Source organism: Mastacembelus armatus, chromosome 16 (assembly GCF_900324485.2).
Source record: "Mastacembelus armatus chromosome 16, fMasArm1.2, whole genome shotgun sequence".
Taxonomy (NCBI): domain Eukaryota; kingdom Metazoa; phylum Chordata; class Actinopteri; order Synbranchiformes; family Mastacembelidae; genus Mastacembelus; species Mastacembelus armatus.
Window position 1 is genome coordinate 14,943,246 of NC_046648.1, and position 20,081 is coordinate 14,963,326.

A 20,081-nucleotide genomic window follows, 5' to 3' on the forward strand; every position below is an offset into this window, starting at 1 on the left:
GTCACATCTGTAGCTTGTCTGTACTGTGTTAACCAGTGAGTTAATCTCATCTGTAGTTTATACAGTTTCAGTTGGATGAATATAAAGAACCATCCGTCTCAAACAATGATTAAGCAAATATAAGAATTGACTTTATGCAAATATATACTTATCATTGCTTAATGTATTATGCAAATTTTTTACAAATGTTGATTGCAATGAGTGACAGTGAGACAGTGACAGTGTTTTCACTTCTCCAGTTAAAGCCTGTGTTGCTTTGTCTGGTGATGATGTCACAAGGGTCAAGGGTCAAGGTGTTAGAGCTCTGTCATCAGGAGAGTTCTTAGGATCTTCTCTCTGTCCAACCTGATTTCCTCTCCACTACAGACACATACAAAATTCACATTATAACAAATTAAAGGTTGAATTTCCTCTATCTATCCAAAGTCTCACTGAGAATTAAATGCATTTTTCAACAAAGATCAAGTCAAAGTGGGAACATATATATATATATATATATGTGTGTGTGTGTGTGTATGTATATATATATATATATATATATATATATATATATATATATATATATATATATACACACACACACACACACACACCTATTGAGTCTTAAGAGAAAAAACTGTTCTGGTAGAAATATCTTATCCTGGCTGTTGTTAAGCAGTTAAAAAATCTAATTAAATTAAATTAAAATTGGAAAGAAATGTAAAAGGAAAATGTCTTTTTGGGTCACATACTAAAAAAGGTTGGGAACCACTGGTTTAGGCTTAATCTTCAATGACACATTGTATATTTAAAGCTGTTTTTATCTAAAATATTGATTTGAAAAGTACAGGTGTAAAAGAATTATGAAATATATTAGTAGGAGCAGCATAAAATGTAAATGAATAAAGCGCAAGTAACAAAAAATATAATTATTTACAATACTTTAATGTAGATAAATGTACAGAATGAAATGATTTTCCAAAACTGTATAAACCCAGAGTCTTAGAGAGCAGAGTAGAGTGAGTTACCTGTCAGTATGAGCAGTAAGGTAGGGGACCAGGTGAGGGATGGAGCTGCGGTAGTATGAGGGGGAGAGGTGGGGGGAAGGTGAAGGAGAGGGACAGCATGAACTACCCAGCTCCAGTGCTGGCATATTATCCACCTGGAATACACATCAGTGTATACACAGAAACATTCTTCTGTTTACTTACAGATAATGCTGAAAGGCTGTATTAATCCCACATAGGTAGCATGTATTGCGTTATACAAACATGCAATCTTAATGTTTTTTAAGATGTTTGTGTGCCTGTGTGTGTGTGTTACCTGTGGATATATAGATGGCTGTATCTGTTTGTCCAGTGAGCTGCTAGAGCCTGATTTTGCTGTGCTCTGGGAGGAGATGGCTGCAAGTGCTTCTGGGAGATTATCGTCATCTTCATGGTTACTGACGAGAGAAACGAGAAAGACTGAATGACTCACATGATCTGCAGATTGCTATGAACAAAGTGCAGCGAAAGCGTTGCTTTTGCTTCAAGTACTGGGGGATTATTCACTACAGCAGTGCTATTTCTCACTAGCAGAAGTTGGTTGTGTGCAGGTTAGGAGCCGTGCCCTTCAAACAATAGTGAAAAGTGAAATGGACTCACAAGCTGAATTGTCTGACCAGTCGTTTTCTGCGATTTGTACTAGGGTTGGCTTTGGGTTGCAACCTCTCTAGTGTTGGGTTGTGCTCTTGCCAGTGAGGTGCCTTCTCTGCAGTCAGACTGGATGCAGCTGAGTCTTGGGAAGAGCTCTGACACCTGGAAACAAGTCATCACATGGCAAACTAGTGATACATACACACATATGCAAAACATATTTAAACATATGAAGATAGAATGAATTACTAACCTGTCACTGAGGGTCTCATTTGAGTTCTTCCCTCTAGGAGTGGTTGGAGCTTCCTTCTACATATTGGAGGAGGAAAGATTCTGTTAGTTACACTGCAGAGTATACATGGTTTAGACGGTTAAGTGTCTTAAGTCTACTTTAGCACTCACCCTGAAAGCTGCCTCCATCTGGGCCTTGAGGATGTTACACTTAAGGTGGTCAGGGAGCATTGCTGGAGAAGCAGGCGGGTGCAGAGACTTTTCAGACAACTGCTTCTCCTCTCCCTGCCAGGTGAACAAGGACAAAGGTAAGACAATCTGGGCAAGGTCTTGATTGTTGAAGCAGGGTAGCCTATCAGTGCATGGGAAATGTGTCTGACCTTATTGTCCATGTTGACATGCAGCGAGGGCCAGGGAGGAGAATCACTGTCTGACTCCAGGGCTTTGAGCAGACACTGAGAGATGTCCAACTCATCTGCTGCGAATGGAGTGGCACGACGTTCTAATGCACCACGAAAATATAATATACCATAGGTTATCATTGTATAGGCATGTAATTTTATGGACATCTTTTTTTATTCAAGTTGGCTCCTTCATCAAAATGGTTTATAGTAACTAATACTAGTAACTAGTAATTCATATTTTACATCACCAATGGCATATTTTTGTAGAAGCTTTTAAACGCAAACAAATACAAGGAAAGTTGGAAAAATACAAAAAGGAAGGAATCACACAGCAGAGTAAGAAAATTAATTTAAAAGGGGCAATTCACCCAAATCATTAATTATATTTTCCCATCAAATTAAAAAGGTTTTGACATTTTTATTTATTTTGGCCCTTGATTAAAACTGTGGGTTATCATATTTACTGTAGATATGCTGTTTATGATATATAGATATAATTAACAAGGACATTATTTCTGGAGTAAAATATTAAATTACATCCCTCTCTACTATTTTGGGCTGATGTAAGAAGTCAGATATTTTATAACCAAGCCAAATGCAACCAAAGCTATCTGCATAACTAACTGCCACTAACAAGCAAAAGATTAGAGGATATGCTCATACTTTTCAAGCCTGTCTTACAACAATACTCTGATGCCCACATGAACATTGAGACAGGTTTTCTTTTCTGTAATTCCTTCTGTTCATCTCAACTATTAAACATTTCTGTCTATGCATATGCATTACAAAGAGATCTTTTCACAGCCGGTATGAACAGGAGGAATAATTACAGAGAATAAAACCTGTTTCACTATTCAACATAAAAGAGAGCTGCTGACCAATATACAGCACCGAATGTGAAAAGAGCATTAGTGTACAGTCTAGACATATCACAGATTTGCAGACAGACACTGCTCTTCTTCTGGCTAAGAGTACTCACTGTTCTTGGTGTGTGTGTGGCAGAGCGTGTCCTGGCTGTGTGTGTGGCGTCGGTGATGGTGGTGGATCTTGCCAGAATACGAAGTCTCATTCTCCTCAATGCTTAATTGATGGTGTGATGCAGGACCACTCAGAGGGAAACTGACAACAACACATGCAATCAAAACAAATTCCCCACTCAACAATATGCCACTTTAATGACACCCTCCATTTTCATAACAATTGCAATATTGCAACAAAAAACGATCATCTAACATCTAATTATAATTTTGTGACTAATCATATTCATCAAACATCTCAATATAGATGCTGAAAAAGACTTTGACTCTTACAAGTGGGTTCAAGTTATGAAACAATGAATTTTTGCAATTATCAAGTGTTTATTTTTCTAGAAGCAATATGGCAACATCCCTAAAATACCATGTGATTTAAGTAAACAACCCAGCGTAAAAGCAACACACAATAACAGCAAAACAGTGGCCACATTTTCTGTAAACAGCTGATTTAACACAATAACATTAATGTACAGCATAAACACAAAGCACAAAAAGCACAAACAAAACATGTAGGAATTCGAATTCATGTTTCTATTTCATCTTGAACTACATACTACGAATAAAGCAGCATAATCCAAAAACCAACATACACTATGTGCTTAACTAATACCCTTCCACCTCTTCAGATTTATCTTATTCAGCACTTTATCTCATGGTTATTAATGTGAGTTGGATGAATTAGCAGTCACAACATTTCTAAGGCATGAAGACAAATCTTCCAGGCAGATCTAAGCTCTTGCAGTAAACATATTGAGGGATTAAACACAAACCAAAGCACAAAGCTATTCAACTTGGTTCTGTCTTTGTTTTATGTGTTTTAGAGGTGCCTATTAGTCGACATCAGTTATTTCAAGTATGACACTATTTGTATGTGAATGAACAGTGGAGGGTGTTGGAGGAATATAAGAATGTAAGACAATGTTAAAAACAAACAAAATTCATAGTGCAACATGAAAAAAAACTGAAAGATTTTATTTACATTTTGGCAAAGTGGCAAAAGTATGCAGAATTACCTTTTTGTAATGTCCCTCTTTGTAATGTATCCATGGATGTATTGATGACTATTACTGGATTACTTTAATACAAAAAAAAAAAAGAAAAAAAAGAAAAGAAAAATCTGATGATTCTCAGGCAACCTTTGGAGCTCTAAGCAGTGTCTTTTTTAAGTGAACTTGTGGAAGCTTGTTTAACATTAATGTTGGAGATAATGTACAGTATCCCCAGAAAGTGTAAGGCACTTAGATTTGTCTGAGTTAAGACCCTGAGAAAGTGTAAGCTCTTTGACGCAATTTTCGGAAAGCAGTGGTGCTATGGGATTTTAAAGTAGCTTAAATTCCTCCATGAGCTGGTCCATATTGGGCTGAATTACAATAATCGACTTCCCGTTGTTTTCAGAAAACCTCATGCATTATTTTTGTTCCATATTTCACCTCTCAGTTTGAGAAGTCTATATGACAAGGTTCTTATTTTAGGAAGATGGACACTGAAGCACATAAAGGGATGTGACAAATGAATGAAGACAGAAGTAATAAAGATGACGGTGACAACTTTTTCTGTAAAGTCCAACAACAGAGCTTCTAACTTTGGGGCACCAGTCTGTGTATGTTTTAGTGTCAAGAGTCTGGGTTTTGAAACAGATTCCCAGGTCAAACAGAGGTCAAAGTGCGGTCATGACCTTATCCCTGTAAACAACACTGATGGATCCCAGGCTGGTGCTGCTGGTTCGTGTTGGGATGGGAGGATGACTGGACACGGGACTCGTACCCTCGACAGAAGGCCTGAACATAACAGGGTGAATGAGGATCACACATATATATGTACATGGAGGTAGAAAAGACATACAGACAGACAAACAGGCACATGACGTGTGTGAGTGACATGAAGTGTGATGGAAAATTCATAATGTGAACTACCAGGTGCACTACCTGAGATTATTAACAAAAAAAGGAATACTTGCTCTGCAGGCAGTTTCTGAACAGGGACTCTTAAGATGCTTCAACACCATTTCACAGTCATGTGCTCCTGAATTTCTAAACCCTAACCCTCTGGGTCATCTGTGTGTGATCTGCTGTCTTACCTGTGTGGTGGTGTGTGTCTGGTGGGCTGCAGGTAAACTGGGGGTGTGAGAGCTGGGTGGGGTGGATGCCACGGCTCGTGACCAATAGGAATGTTGTGCTGGTACTGAAGAGGAGAAGAGGAGAGGGATTAAAAAGACGCTGAAATTAAATGTTGTCACAACGGCAAAGCCAGATCAGTGGCTGCTGCGTGTGTGAAAGTGGGTTATCTAAGGGTCACTCACTGGGTGTTGGCTGGAATCAGGGCTGGCATGAGAGCTGGAAAAGACAGACAACAGTCACTGATAGCAAATTTTAAAAACCTAACTGAATGCATTCATTTCTTTCACCAAGAGTGAATGGTGTGTGTTTTTTAACAAATTAAATTCTATCAAAGTGGTGGACATTTCACTTGTTTTTACAAAGAGCTATTTTACTGGAGTTAGGATTATCTGATCAAGGTCAAGGTTACAGGATAATGTAAATGAATGTGAATAACTGGGATGTTTCCACAATGTGTATTATTTATTTTTGTGGTTTTCCGGAGTGTTTGTTTTACCTGATATGTGGAGGCCTGGCTGGAGAAATGGCAGCTGATGGAGAGAGACATGATGTCAGCAAGAGACGAAAGTAGAGAAATGGAAGGTAGCACTGCAAGTTTGTCATGTTATCTTCATATACCAGTATTTTTTCACAAGACTTATTGGGTGTAAGTCTGATTTATTAGCCCAGATTTTTTGTTAATGCTCAGCTATTACCATTACTTGGATCTCCATACATTTTTGTATTCCAGGAATGAATGGATGTTCTAGATCCAATATATACAGTGTTTGGATGCCAACACTGACAATATTGGAGAAAATATGATCTTCAGTCGGCAATTAATCATGTAGATAGCATAGATTATAGGGACATAGAGGCTTATGGCCTGTGAAGCCACTGTAGTTCACAGAATGTGGGAATTATGGAGGAGTGAAGAGTACAGCAGGTGCTTTTGAGAAAGTAGAAAGGTGACACTTAAGTCTAATAATTGGGAATTTCGAGCACTTTCTTTAAAAGAAGCCAGCGCTATTTTTAAGCAGTTTTGAACTTATCGAATTACCACTTTACTTTTTTAGAGAAATCAATTTGGAAGGCATGAAACTTTTACAGACTGCAGCTTGTCCTCTCTAAAATAATATTCCCTGAAGCGATCGTATGTAGAAAATTCTGAGATTTCTAAAATACAATGATTTAAAACAGTATGTCACCTTTGTAGGCACGTAAAGGACGAAACAGGTGCTGTAAGTCATCAGCGCATTTTAAGTGTGGAAAAGACTCACCTTTGCCCAATGACTGTGTGCGGGAGGGGTATCGTTTACTCGGCCTTCTTTCGAACGTGCTGGCTCTCCTCAGTCTGCCTCCATGAGTGGCCTGATACTCTGTTTTACCACTGAGATGTACAAGAGAGCGAAAAGCATGAAGGCTATTACTTCACTAGAATCCCTCCGCAGTCTGACATAACTAAATTAATATCTAAAACCAAAATGATTTTTTATATAACTAACTTGAAATTTCTTACATTTTTGCTCTTAAATATTAGGATATTTAATTTCCCATTTATTTCTCTTATGAAATTGAGAAACTGAGTAACTTAAAGTTTCAGATAGGTCATAATGGATCATTTGGTTTACTTTGTACTGGACAGGTGTTCCTGTTACTTCCATCACCTGTAACTTGAGTGTGTATCCACTGACTCTAATGCACAACAGACTTCACACTGCTTGGATCAGCTACTCCAACAAATGACAGGCAGTGTCCTTCCAGTGTGAAAATTTGCCTTGATGATCTCTGACAATAGTTAGAAGAAAATAACTATTATGAAGGAAATATCTTAGTCGCCATAGGAACAGATCCACGTAACCATAGATACACTGTAACCATAGATACAAAGACTCTGTTTTATGTGTTTTAGTGCTGGCCACAGCCCCCTGAGTAAGCCAATTTACATTATCCTTTTTCAGCAGAGTCTCAGCAGTCATTAATACATTGTTCAGTTAGTGAGTAGCAGCTGGGAGCCTGTCTCTGCGCCCTGCCTGAATCTGAAGCGGGAGCCGAGTCGTGTGAAGTCGCTGCGGCTGGTCTTTCCTGTAGTTGGCTGTCGTAGCCGGAAGAAGGCGTGGCTCTCCACGGCGCACTTCCACAGCTGTTTGCAGCTCTTGGAGCTGGCCAACTGGAACATGAACGTGTGCTCCTGCTCCCGACCCTGACCCCAACCAGAAAACAACCAAATACTGTTAGTTGCCTTACAGCTGAGTGCCTGTGCTTGTTTGTATGTTATCACAAGAAAATATAAACCTGGTCATCGTCCTCCACCACGACCAATGTGAGTCGACTCTTTTTGAAGTCCAGCCGAGTGATTTTGGGCCTAGATAATGCAAAGAAACACAAAAATAAGACCAAGGAATATGAATTAGTGCTTTAAGTTTGTGATTTTGTTTCTCATGGTACACCACCATGTTTACCAGTCAGCATAATATATCCAATATTACAACAATAAAACAATAAACAATAAAACAGTAAGGATTTTTAGGCTATTGAACATTTTTACATTAGGGCTGAAATGAATCTCCTGATTAGGTTTTTGACAATGAATAAATCTATGTAATGTCAAATACTCTGATATTATTGACTGACTAGTCATTTCAGATCTAATTCAAATAAACCCAGAAAAGTCAGAAGCCAGACAGTGTGTTTATCATTTATAACTATCAATTGCATCGTTTTGTCATGTTATTAGCTGTGACAAATTTTAAGTTTGTATGTAGTTTTAAGCATAATTAAAGAATGCATTTTTCATCTGTTAATATGAACTAACCTGAATAAAATGTACAAAAAAACCAAACTGCGTGTCATTGAGGTAATTTTATATGTTTGATGTTCTTACCAAAAGAAGAGGCCAATTTTGTTGGAGCCTTCAAATACCAAGATACCAGTAGGTGTGAGACCGAGTGCATATTCTCCTCCATCTCTGCCCTGAAGAGCCGACACACACACACACACACATTCTCATCAATGCCCATTTACAATGTACTCACACATATTAAATGATGTTTGCTATTTTGAAACACACCTTGACAAAGTGCATATCTACTCCATAAAGCTCCAGCCACTTGCATTTGTTGAGAAAAGAAATCTCTGCTTGAGACGGGCTTTTGCCCCTGAGGATTAAACAAAAAAAAAAAAAAGAAGACACCATGTTGAGTTTTCACACAGAAACATTACAACCATCATCACCTCAGCACTGAAACTCTGTGTGGCAGCTCAGTCAGAAAAAGAAAACTACCAATAACAACATTTGCTGCACGAGCTCCGGTAACTGGTGTTAGCTTAAAGGGAACTACTTGGTGAGTAACTATCAGGCTGCATCCCTGACTCAGTCTTGGGGTGGGGTGTGTAAAAACGAACGTGAACCCAGTATGGGTTTGTCCTTGTATGGATCAGACATCTTGGTGATCCACAGCATATGTGTATGTAATCTAATCCGGGATGGGAGTGAACACACTGCGGCTGGGTTAAATACTGCATGGAATCAATCAAGACCCTTCAGGGATAAATCCTTTAATCCTGCACACAGACCATTGAGAGGGAGAGTGAGGCTGACGAGGAGCGAACAGAAGGATGGGGAAATTTAAATGCCATCATCGGTCGAAACGCTGGTGCTGAAAGACATCAGCTGAATGACTTCCTTTCTGGCGTAGTACTTAACTTTTTGCCACAGTTGTTTCATTCAGTCAGGAGAGAAAACTGCTCAGGTCAAATCACCAGCAGCTGGAAGCCTTCCAGTGAGTTGCTTTGACACAGCAGACATGTGGCTACTAGTGCAGACACACATGAAACTATCCTGGTTTTTATAAGGCAAATGTCTTGTTTTTGCAACTTTAAGTGTCCCAAAAGAAAGCCTGGCACAACATTTATGATAACTTATTTTTATTTATTCTCACCTAAGCTCTAGCCACCTGCTGAAGATGTCTGCCTCCATGGCCTCGCTCTGTTTGGGAGTGAAGCGAAACTCAGACACCAGTTCAGGAGAGTGGTCCAAAGGATCACAGTCTCCCAGCTCACCTGGAGGAGGACACACACACAAATAAATGAATATATAAAACAATATGTTCATATATGCAGATGCTGAACAGAACACACTGCTTTTCTTGACACTGTCATTAACGTACAAACAAAAACCTCTTCTCAGTTCAATACAGTTTACACACTGCTGCCACTGTTTTACTTAGTCTGGTATCATCAGTAGTTTATGGTGGCTACTCTTAGTTTTACAGTATAACTTTTCTCTCTTCTACTTTTGATACGGTTAAGCCATCATCCAGTAATTTCTACTTGTGGTCACAGTATTTGCTGCTCAGTTTGTCTACATAGTTTTATGTTAAAGCTGCAGATTCCTAAATACTTAAACAGCTGCTCCACAGAATATGAATGTTTTTTAAACTTAGTAAATCTTTAGTCACAGCTAATATACTTAATATAAAAAATATGAATAGCCTCAAACTGTCCCTGTTGTTGCATTTATGTATTGATATTTCAGTTTTGAAATCAGAATGTTAAATGGAACGCTTTTAATGCAATAAATCAATAAATCACCAAATTAGTTTGATTTTCCAGCTATATAAATCATCCATCCATCCATCCATTATCTATACCTGCTTATTCCTAAACCTATTCCTGACATGGAAGCCAGAGCATGCATGCATATATATATATGTATATATATATATATATATATATATATATATGTATGTGTGTATGTGTGTGTGTATATATGTGTGAGTCAGGGGTCACAGGGTCACGGGGATCTGCTGGAGCCTATCCCAGCTCTCTTTCGGATGGAAGGCAGGGGTACACCCCGGACAGGCCTTGCCAAGGTCCTTAACGCTACTAGCCTACCTCATTACAAATGAGCAATAGAATACTGATGTCATACCGGCTCGGACGTCGCCCGGGTCAACAAGGTCCGCGTCTGGTGCTAGGGGACCTGGGCAACCTGATGAGAAATGGGCTACTGGAACACGACACTCATGGACGAGGGCGGAGAATAGAGAACTGTTGGAATGCTACTGCATGAGTAACCCCAGTAATAGGGGTTACATGAAGAGGATGTGGGACCTATGGAAACTTCAAAACCCACCATCTATACTAGGGCCAAAACAACTAATAGCTCAATGTTTCAACATCCGCAAATGGCAACTGCTATCACAACTGGAGATTGAAGAGATACAACACAAATGCTATGGCAAGGGGGAGCCAGGACGCAAGGTTGGGGGGGGAACAATACCATTCCCACCCGAGATTGGGTACCAAGCCCCAATGACAAGCCCCCACATGCTCAACACAAGGGCAGCTGACCTGAGAGTGAAGATTGTGAGTAAGATGGACACCTGGAACCTCCGTAGCCAGTTACCAAGACCAATTGATGTACCCTCTGAAAGTCTACTAAAAGATGTGAATGCAGCGTTATGAACAATCCCTACTGTGACCATCACTGAGACCAACAAGCTGATATACACCATGGCAACAGTGATCCTTGAGATGCTTGGCCACAAAATATACACCACCACCAAGGGGCAGTATCCTGCATGGAGAAGGAGGTTAGAGGCAAAAATAAGGGCAACACGGAGAGAAGTTAGCCAACTATCAGAACTGCAGAGAAGTGGGATGAAGTTGAGTAAGAAGTACAGTAAGCTGTCCATACCAGAGGCCCTGGAGACTGCCAAACAACGACTCACAGCCCTGGTCACACACCTGAAGAGGTACACCAGAGAAATAGAAGCAAGGAGAATAAACAGGATGTTCTCCACTGAACCGTCCAAAATGTACTCTCAGTGGCAAGGTAGTAACATGAGAACAGACCCACCAAGGCTGGAGACTGAACAATACTGTAAAAACATATGGGAGAGGGAGGCATCATACAACACCAATGCCCAGTGGCTGGCATACCTGAAAGCAGACCACAGCAACCTCCCTGAACAGGAACCAGTAACCATCACAACGGCAGATATCCCAGAAAGGGTCTCAAACATGAAGAACTGGACAGCACCTGGGCCTGACATGATCTACACCTACTGGCTAAAGACACTAACTACACTCCATGAGCGCCTGGCAGCTCAAATGAACCAGCTGCTAATGGATGGGACTCATCTAGAGTGGCTAACTGAAGGCAGGACAGTCCTGATCCTGAAGGACCCCCAGAAGGGAGCAGTCCCATCCAACTACCGCCCGATAACCTGCCTCTGCACAACATGGAAGCTCCTGTCAGGCATCATAGTGGCTAAGATGAGTAAGCACATGGCTCAATACATGACCGGCGCCCAGAAAGGAATGGGTAAGGACACCAGGGGAGCAAAACATCAACTACTCGTAGATAAAGCAGTCACTCGAGACTGTAAGACCAGACAGACCAACCTGTGCACCGCCTGGACTGACTACAAGAAAGCCTACGACTCAATGATTTCTGCAAAGGCTCCTCTCTGGACATCCGTGATTAAACCTGAGATGATTCATCACACTTGTGGTTGTTTCTGAGGATTAGCAACTCTCAAACTTAAAAGAAATTTCCACGACAATTTGGCGACGAGGATGGGATGCCACTGACCAGCGCCTGTTCTAGACCGAATGAACCACTGATGGTAAAATTTAAAAATGAAGGGAAAGTTCCGCGCCGACAAACGGAGGTCTGGATCAGAACAGGTGGCGGACAGTGGATGTTCCATTCACAGTGTTATGAATCATTTCTTGTGTATGTTTGTTAAGTGCTGATTTATGTTTTTGGTATGTTTTTGGTCTGCGTCGAAAAAAAAAAGCCCTAGGTGTGTGTTTGGTAATCACGTGATCTTTGTAATCTCTTCCTGGTGATGAGACCAGTGAGTCTGAGGGTCAGACACCAGATGACGAAAAAATAATCCTAAAAAACAAAAAAACAAAAAAACAAAAAGAAAAAAAAAACAAAAACGAAACAATGAGAAAACTCCACTGGCTGAGGAAGTAAGTCTTCCTTCGGGTAGCCATATGTTTTATTAAGGAAACAACCCATACGTGGAAAACATGAAAAAATTAAGACAGTACTGGAGAAGTAAGCTGTTATTGTTAATGAAAAGTGCAATATTATTGTTAATGAGAAGTGAGCTATTATTGATAAGAACCACCTTAGAAATTGTCCCATATCATGAACTGGGCATATGAATGAGGTGATAATTTCATAAGCTTTGTGGTGACTCCTTCAGTGTCTGCACAATGTGTGTACAATAAGGGTATGTTGCTCAGAACGAATGTGTCATACAAACCTACCTGGCTGGAGTGAGTCATCCTAAGTTAGTGTGTGCGTGATAAGATCTGACCATACGATGAGATGGAAAGATCAGTGTGAATGAGAACTTATTGTGTGTATGTTATAAGCCCAGTGAGAGTTTAAGCACCAGCCCCAGTGCTAAAAGAACGGCAGATAAATTAGTTAAATGTGTGGTTATAGAATGTTGTTGAGAAGGAGAAGAGGAAGTGAAAGAAGGAAAGCAAAGAAGGAAAAAATAAATTGGCACTCTTTTCAAGAGTGAGAAAGGGAGGCAGAAATAAGAAAAAAATCTGCTGCAGAATGAAGGGTAAAGTTAGAAAAGTGATGCTGAGGAGAATAAGAAGGACAAAACAGAAATGTAGGGTGAGAAAGTAGAAGTTATGTGTTGCAGGTTCATCAAACTCCGATGGGGAAGCATCAGACCCACAACACGGCACCAGTGGGGTCACTCTCAAACTTAAAAAAATTTCCACGACAGATTCATGAGTACATAAGGAAGATGGCCCCAAGCTATGGAATACTTAGTGAATATCTCAGGCAACAGAAGCCCAATGCAGAGGAAGAGGAGCAAGAACCATCATGGCAGGACAAACCCCTGCATGGTATGTACCACCGACAGATACAAGAAGTGGCTGATATTGAAAAGTCCTACCGGTGGCTGGAAAAAGCTGGACTGAAAGACAACACAGAGGCACTAATCGTAGCAGCACAAGAACAGGCCCTGAGCACAAGATCGATAGAGACCGGGGTCTACCACACCAGGCAGGACCCCAGGTGCAGGCTGTGCAAAGATGCCCCTGAGACAATCCAGCACATAACAGCAGGTTGTAAGATGCTAGCAGGCAGAGCGTACATGGAACGCCATAACCAAGTGGCCGGCATAGTGTACAGGAACATCTGTGCCGAGTATAGGCTGGAGGTCCCAAGGTCAAAATGGGACACACCTCCAAAGGTGAGGGAGAATGACCAAGCTAAGATCCTGTGGGACTTCCAGATACAGACCGACAAACAGGTGATGGCTAACCAACCGGACATAATAGTGGTGGACAAACAGCAGAAGAAAGCCGTAGTGGTAGATGTAGCAATCCCAAGTGACAGCAACATCAGAAAGAAGGAACATGAGAAGCTGGAGAAATACCAAGGGCTTAAAGAAGAACTAGAAAAGATGTGGAAGGTGAAGACAACAATGGTCCCCCTGGTAATCGGCACCCTCGGGGCCGTGACCGCCAAACTGGGAGAGTGGCTCCAACAGATCCCAGGAACAACATCAGAGATCTCAGTCCAGAAGAGCACAGTGCTAGGAACAGCTAAGATACTGCGAAGAACCCTCAAACTCCCAGGCCTCTTGTAGAGGACCCGAGATTGAGGAAGACACACACACACCACCAATAGGGGGTGAGAAGGGAATTTTTTTTTAATATATCACCATATATAAATTACTGAAAGTAAGCAATTGATGTAAACAAAATTGATGTTAAAGTTTTGAATGTGCTTTGGAAAAGTGTGGCAGTAATATGTATTATATCTAATTGTTGGCCTAAACGTATCGTAAGGCTATGAGCATGGTCCTTTGATAAGTGGTACTCAATATAACTGTCTATAAATGAAGTGTATACAAGTGTGTATGTGCTGTCTACTTACTTTGTAAACAATATGCTGCCAGCTCTACTGAGACATCATATGGACATTTCAATCTGAAGAGAGAAAATGACACACCGGTGATGAACTGTTTATAGTGTGAATGCTTCACCAAATCAAGCCCACTGTCCTGTTCATGCTGCGATGTGTTCATGATATCATGTGCTACAAAGACATAAACCTGTCTGAATGCCCTGCACTGTGTGTGCATGTCAAGGAGGAGAGGAACAACGCTTTTCCTAAAATACACAGCCCTCTGCTGTTCTTGATCTTGAGCTTTATAATAGAGCTGGACTCTGGGGATCCATGGCCCAGATAGATCCAAGAGGAGAGAGAGGGGTAACACATAATGTTTGTCTAAGAAGCTGGCTGATGTCCACAGAATCCCCACAAACTTCACTGTAGGTGACCTGTGTGTACACTCACACAGGTAAATTTGTGTATAACAGGTTAAATGCTACCTGTGAGAACAAACCATCTTAGATAAATGAGGAAGAATTACCAAAAGCTGATTGGTGAGGACTTGTTTTGCCCTAGTGAGCAGTTCAGGTAAAGGTTTTCTGTTAATTCACAAAACAGTCCAAGGAAATCAGTTTACTTTACACTGCAGTAATGGAGTCAAATTTCCCTGTAGGGAATTTACAGAAGGGTAATTATTTAAAATATTCAAGCTGAATATTGTCCATCATTCTCTACCTTTTAAGAATAGTCTTAAACATCAGCTCTTTGACATAACATGACTTCACAATTTCCATGTTTGTTATCATATTTGTCAAATGATTTAAAATGATATGTATCAACAGCTGCTGGGTGTATTGCAATAAATCTTTGTGGGGATATTCATGTGCCAGACAGGATACAATTTAAAAACGTTTCATATAGCACCATCATCGGGTCAAATTTTCAATTTCTACACTATATCAGCTCAGGAGTGAAGCATGCCAAACTAATGACATTATCCTCATCAGTCTCAGCGCTGCTTTATGTTTAGTGGTAATGAGCAAATGTTAACAAGCTACACTTACCTGCTAGCATTTACCTCAAAGCAGGGTTTCACAGTAGTATATCCCCTCAGAGCCACACACCTTAGTATTTGCAGTGGTGAGGTAACTTATGTTCTAGACACTCTTCATCTCCTGTTTACTACAGTTTTCTTGACCCAGCATCTCTGGATGTTTAACTATATATATATATCTATAAAACTGTGGTATACTGTATGTGTATATATATCATATATGGGTGCAAGGAACTTACTTGCCAGAGAGAATATCTTGCCGTAGCTGCAACACAAACAGATACCTGTTGGGAAAAATAAAACGTAAATCAATTAATGCACCACAAGCTTTTCCTCATCTCTGACACATAATTTTCTTTAACAAGTCTCCACCCATTTGGCCTTAATTTGAATCTGCCCACAGCAACAAAGTAATTAGCCTTATAATCCCCTCTGTACCTCTACACTTGGCTCCAGAGAAAACTGCGTGCGCTCATATCTGTATGTCTGATTTGTGTGTGAGATTTTTACCTTGTAAATTCCTCACGTAGGTTATTTGGTTCTGAAGAGTAAAATTTCACTCTGAAAAACAGTCTGTAAGGAGGCCCATCTGGAAGAAATGGAGACATGAGGGAAAAGAGCATGACTAAAGAGTGACAAACACAAAGACAGGAAGGTGCAGAGAGATGAAATAGAAACTTTTCAAATTATTTTAATCAAATACATTTTTTTATGATTTATTTTATCCATTTTATTTAATCATTCCACTCTATTCTGTTCAGCAAATCCATCAGTCACTGTCAGCAAGGTCATAAATCTTTATTTCTGTACTTTCTCTACTTCAATATTTCTTTCCTGTTACACTACAGCAGCGATTTGACTTTCTTTTAAAAATACAAAGCGAATAAACGGCCAGTAGACGAGTAGAACAAAGGCCATCCCTCAGCCAATTTTTCTGTATCATCTATCCTTCTGTTACACACTGATGAGCAAACAAGGGTATGACTCCTAATGCACATGCTCATCACCATGTCAACATTTGATAATGTGCCACCTGATCTCCACTTACCTGCTTCCTCATGCAAGATGCACATTTCCCTGCACACATGCACAAGTAGGCTTAATTAGAAAAACACTCCGAGCCTAACTCACCTCTGATCTGTTTCTTTATAAGCTTGGTCATGTCCAGCCAGTGCTAAAATAGACGATGATAGAGAAGTATAAGACGGTGAGAATGAATTATATCAGTGTGTGGTCTATTGTGAGAGAAGCAAGAGCTTAGTACTTACTGAGACTTGATCTGTGTCCATGAACTGCAATCCAAAGTAGTCAGTTTCAACCAGATCTATATGATACATGATCTGGTCAAAAAGGTCCTGGCCTTTGGATTTGCTCTACAACAGAAGAATAAAAAACAAATTGTTTTCAACTGAGCCTTGTGCATGTTTATTTTTTATCTCTTATGCTGTGCCAAATGATCTCTGAATAAAAGCAGACTTCAAAACTGAGGATTTTCATCATTCAGGTGGCCCACAAGTTTTCTAGTAATTGAGAGTTAAAAGCATATCAGAAAGAGAACTTGTGACCATAAGAGTAACAAAACTTCTTATAGTGGATGTAAAAGTGATTGTTTGAGTGTGAGTGTGTGTGCATCTAGGTCAAAAAGAAAAGGACAGGCCCCTGAGGTAAGGGCCCTTATTCAGGCCTGTGTCTTTAACACACAGGACCAGGAACACAAGCCACTGCACTTAAGCACACCTTGCAGCATTATGTCCAAAACGTTATCAAAACCGTTTACAAGCAGATTCGCCTCATCACCTCAACACATTTCTAACCCTTATAACATCCACAGTGGGTGTGTAGAACGCTGGCAGATTTGTACTTTGGATCCTGATAACCAATCTGAACTTCCTAGTGTGTGTATGAGCGTGTGAGGAAATCAGTGGCATTAAAGGATTGGGGACAGAAAAAAATAAATCACAAAATGCTCTTGCTCATTTTGCTGCAAGTAGTTTAGAGAAGCTGATTGAAATCATAGCCTCTGTCACGTGGGCGCACATGCACGAGCAACAGCGAGGCAAAGATTTATCTCACACGCTCAGGCACAGCGACGTGAATATTTTACTGTACCCGTTCTGCCTTTTGTTTCACTTGCACTCAACCTCAACTGAAAGACTAAAAAGCTTTAGCAAGTGGGTTTTAGCTCTGTATCAATGCCTGTGGGAAAACAAGGGGACATGAACAAACTTGTTCCAACACACCTGTGACAAAGCCACCATGCAGCCTAACAATCTATGTGTCATTTTGCTGCCAGAGCCATCCTACCTCGTCAGAAGCCGTGGCTTTGTGTTATTATATGTGTATTTTCACAGTAGGACAAGAAAAAGTCCGATAGCCCACTATACACTGGATGAACATCTCGGAGGTGATGAATACACGCAACAGCTTTAGTGACACACACAACCTTCAAAATAAAAACATCTTATGAGAAGCTACTTACGCACACATGCCCACACACTCGCTCATCATCCCACCTACCCCCTCACACACTCGTAGCACTCGTCCGTGACACAGAGTCCTTGCAGTGGTAAATCAGATCAGGGAGTCAGGGAATAGAAAGACACAGAGGGAGATGGATGGAGCACAGGAAGCAAAGGAGAAAAGGAGGGTGGATAGGGAGGTAGAGTGTGAAAGATAAAGACGATGAACAAGGGAGCACGCCACAGAGGGACTGTAAAGATTATGTCTGATTAAGAGGGAGGATGGCACAAGGAGGGAAGGCAGCGGAGAGCAGAGATTGTTTGAGGAAGACCTGATAAAGTCAGGGGATAGAGGGGAGAAAGTGAAAGAAAGGTTGTGTAAAAGATAAAACAGGAAGGGGGCAGCTTCAGGTTGATCTTAGTTAAGTCAGAATGTGGAAGTAATGTGATGAAGTGACCACGTGAGCTGCACTGTGCAAACACAGGCACACTCACGTACACACTTGTACTATATAGGTCACTGTGATACTACAGGCTGTGAAATTTTGGTGGAGGGAAAACTTATCTGTGCCAGACACCAAAGAGACACATATTGTTGTCAATTAGAATTCGATGCCTGCAACTAACACCACTGCATAATTGATTGTAGATTATATTAAGACGGAGAAAAGTAAAATCCTCACAGTTCAAATTGTCATCAAAAAATTCTGCCAATCCATTAATTGATTAATCAGCTGTGCCCTAGTTTGAACTGTACATCTGCTATGGAAATAAAACCCTATAAAATGAAAATATATTCTGCATTTTTAAATATTCTCTAATAAGGGTTGTGTTCATTCAACTCCTAGAAGTTTAAGAGTTAAGTTTAAGAAAAGTTTAATTTGATGACTCAAACCAGCCTGATTCCAGGCTGAGCAGGATAAATCACAGCAAAATAAATATCATTTTAACCCCGATTTTCTTTTCTTTTTTTTACCAACAGGAACCACTTTATAGTCTCCAATGGGGCCCCGGGACATATTTGACACACACTGATCTAAGCTACCACGTAGTCCTGCTACATGTATTACGTGGACCCACTCTCCGGGATAGTATAAACACAAGGAGCCGCTTCGACGCACTCACGGGCAAATCCACATTGACGTCCGAGCCGTCCAGCAGCAGGACGCGGCAGGTGATGATGGTCCGCGCCGTCCCGGCCGCCGGGATGTGAACCGACGCTCCCCCGGTGACCACAGCAGGTGCATGGACGACCTGCTGCTGGTGGGCCAGGAGCAGGGGGTTCCCAGCCACCCCTCCTGTTCCTCCCCCTCCACCCCCCTTCCCGTCCCGCTCGTCCCTCTCTCTCGTCTGGAAGCGGCTCCGGGAGCGGCGGCTGAACGTCCGGCGCAGAAAGCCCATCATCTTCCCGATCCACGAGGCGAGGAAGTCCGTGCTGTGTCCGTGAAAACTGTTCCACACAACAGTCGCCGCAGCCGGCGTCCTGCTCCTGCTGCTGCCACCACCTCCTCCTCCTCGTCCTCCCCGGAGCGAGGAGTCACTCAGCAGGCACGGAGGAGACTTCAGGGCTGCCGATCAGTCCTCAGGCTGGATGTCGGTAGCAGCGGGGGGACTCCAGCCGCATACTAATGAAACTAACACAGATGGACCACCGAGGCGCCAACCAGTTGATTTCCAATCATTCGGTCCGGTGTGAACGACAGGACTCTGTCACGGAAATACAAACAGCCCTCCTCCTTCCCCTGCCCTGTCTTCTCCGGTGCACCTTGCTCGCTGTTGCGCACCGGCTCTAAAATCCCGGAGAAATCCCGTCCAACCCTCCGCAGTGGGAACCCCTGAGTCACACGGGGCCGGAGAGGGAGGAGGAAACTCTTATTACCTCTGGACTAAGCGGATCCCGGTGGGTGCTCCTGTTTATTCCCACCCGCGAACCGAAACTAAAATACCTCCCAGGTAAAAGTCAAGCAGCGAAACTGGACAAACAGCTTGATCTGCGCCTGCGTAAAGACGCGACGCAGAACAAACTTCTGTTTCTGCCGACTGGCCGACCCATCAGTGCCGGTGAACCAGCGCCATCTGTCTGACTATACGGAATATAGATTATAGCAGATGATTAGAGGTTCCCACGGCGGGGTCCGGCAGCCACAGGGGTCTTTAATGGGTGTCTAGTGGCCCCCCAGCATGATAATGATGATTTATGTCATTCAGTTAATTAGGGCCCTACCCAAACACTGAGATTATCTATCAAACGTTATCTATGCAGCAACATTCATGGTAGTTTATGTAATTTAATG

General features: G+C 41.5%; 1 protein-coding gene across 1 annotated transcript; it reads right to left on the bottom strand.

Annotated features, from left to right (window-relative positions):
- Nucleotides 1-216: 216 nt before the first annotated feature.
- epb41l4b (erythrocyte membrane protein band 4.1 like 4B) lies at nt 217-19,826 on the bottom strand. Its single transcript, XM_026317287.2, has 23 exons — nt 18,913-19,826; nt 16,597-16,701; nt 16,460-16,502; nt 15,839-15,917; nt 15,568-15,612; nt 14,317-14,369; nt 9,323-9,443; nt 8,452-8,539; nt 8,266-8,354; nt 7,677-7,746; nt 7,415-7,584; nt 6,662-6,771; nt 5,899-5,932; nt 5,585-5,618; nt 5,363-5,466; nt 3,231-3,370; nt 2,228-2,349; nt 2,019-2,132; nt 1,870-1,925; nt 1,626-1,778; nt 1,303-1,423; nt 1,008-1,141; nt 217-360 (listed from the first exon to the last, which is right to left on the bottom strand). Exons 1-23 carry the CDS (start codon nt 19,189-19,191, stop codon nt 297-299), a joined length of 2,328 nt encoding a protein of 775 aa, XP_026173072.1. The 5' UTR covers nt 19,192-19,826; the 3' UTR covers nt 217-296.
- Between the last annotated feature and the right edge of the window lie 255 nt (nt 19,827-20,081).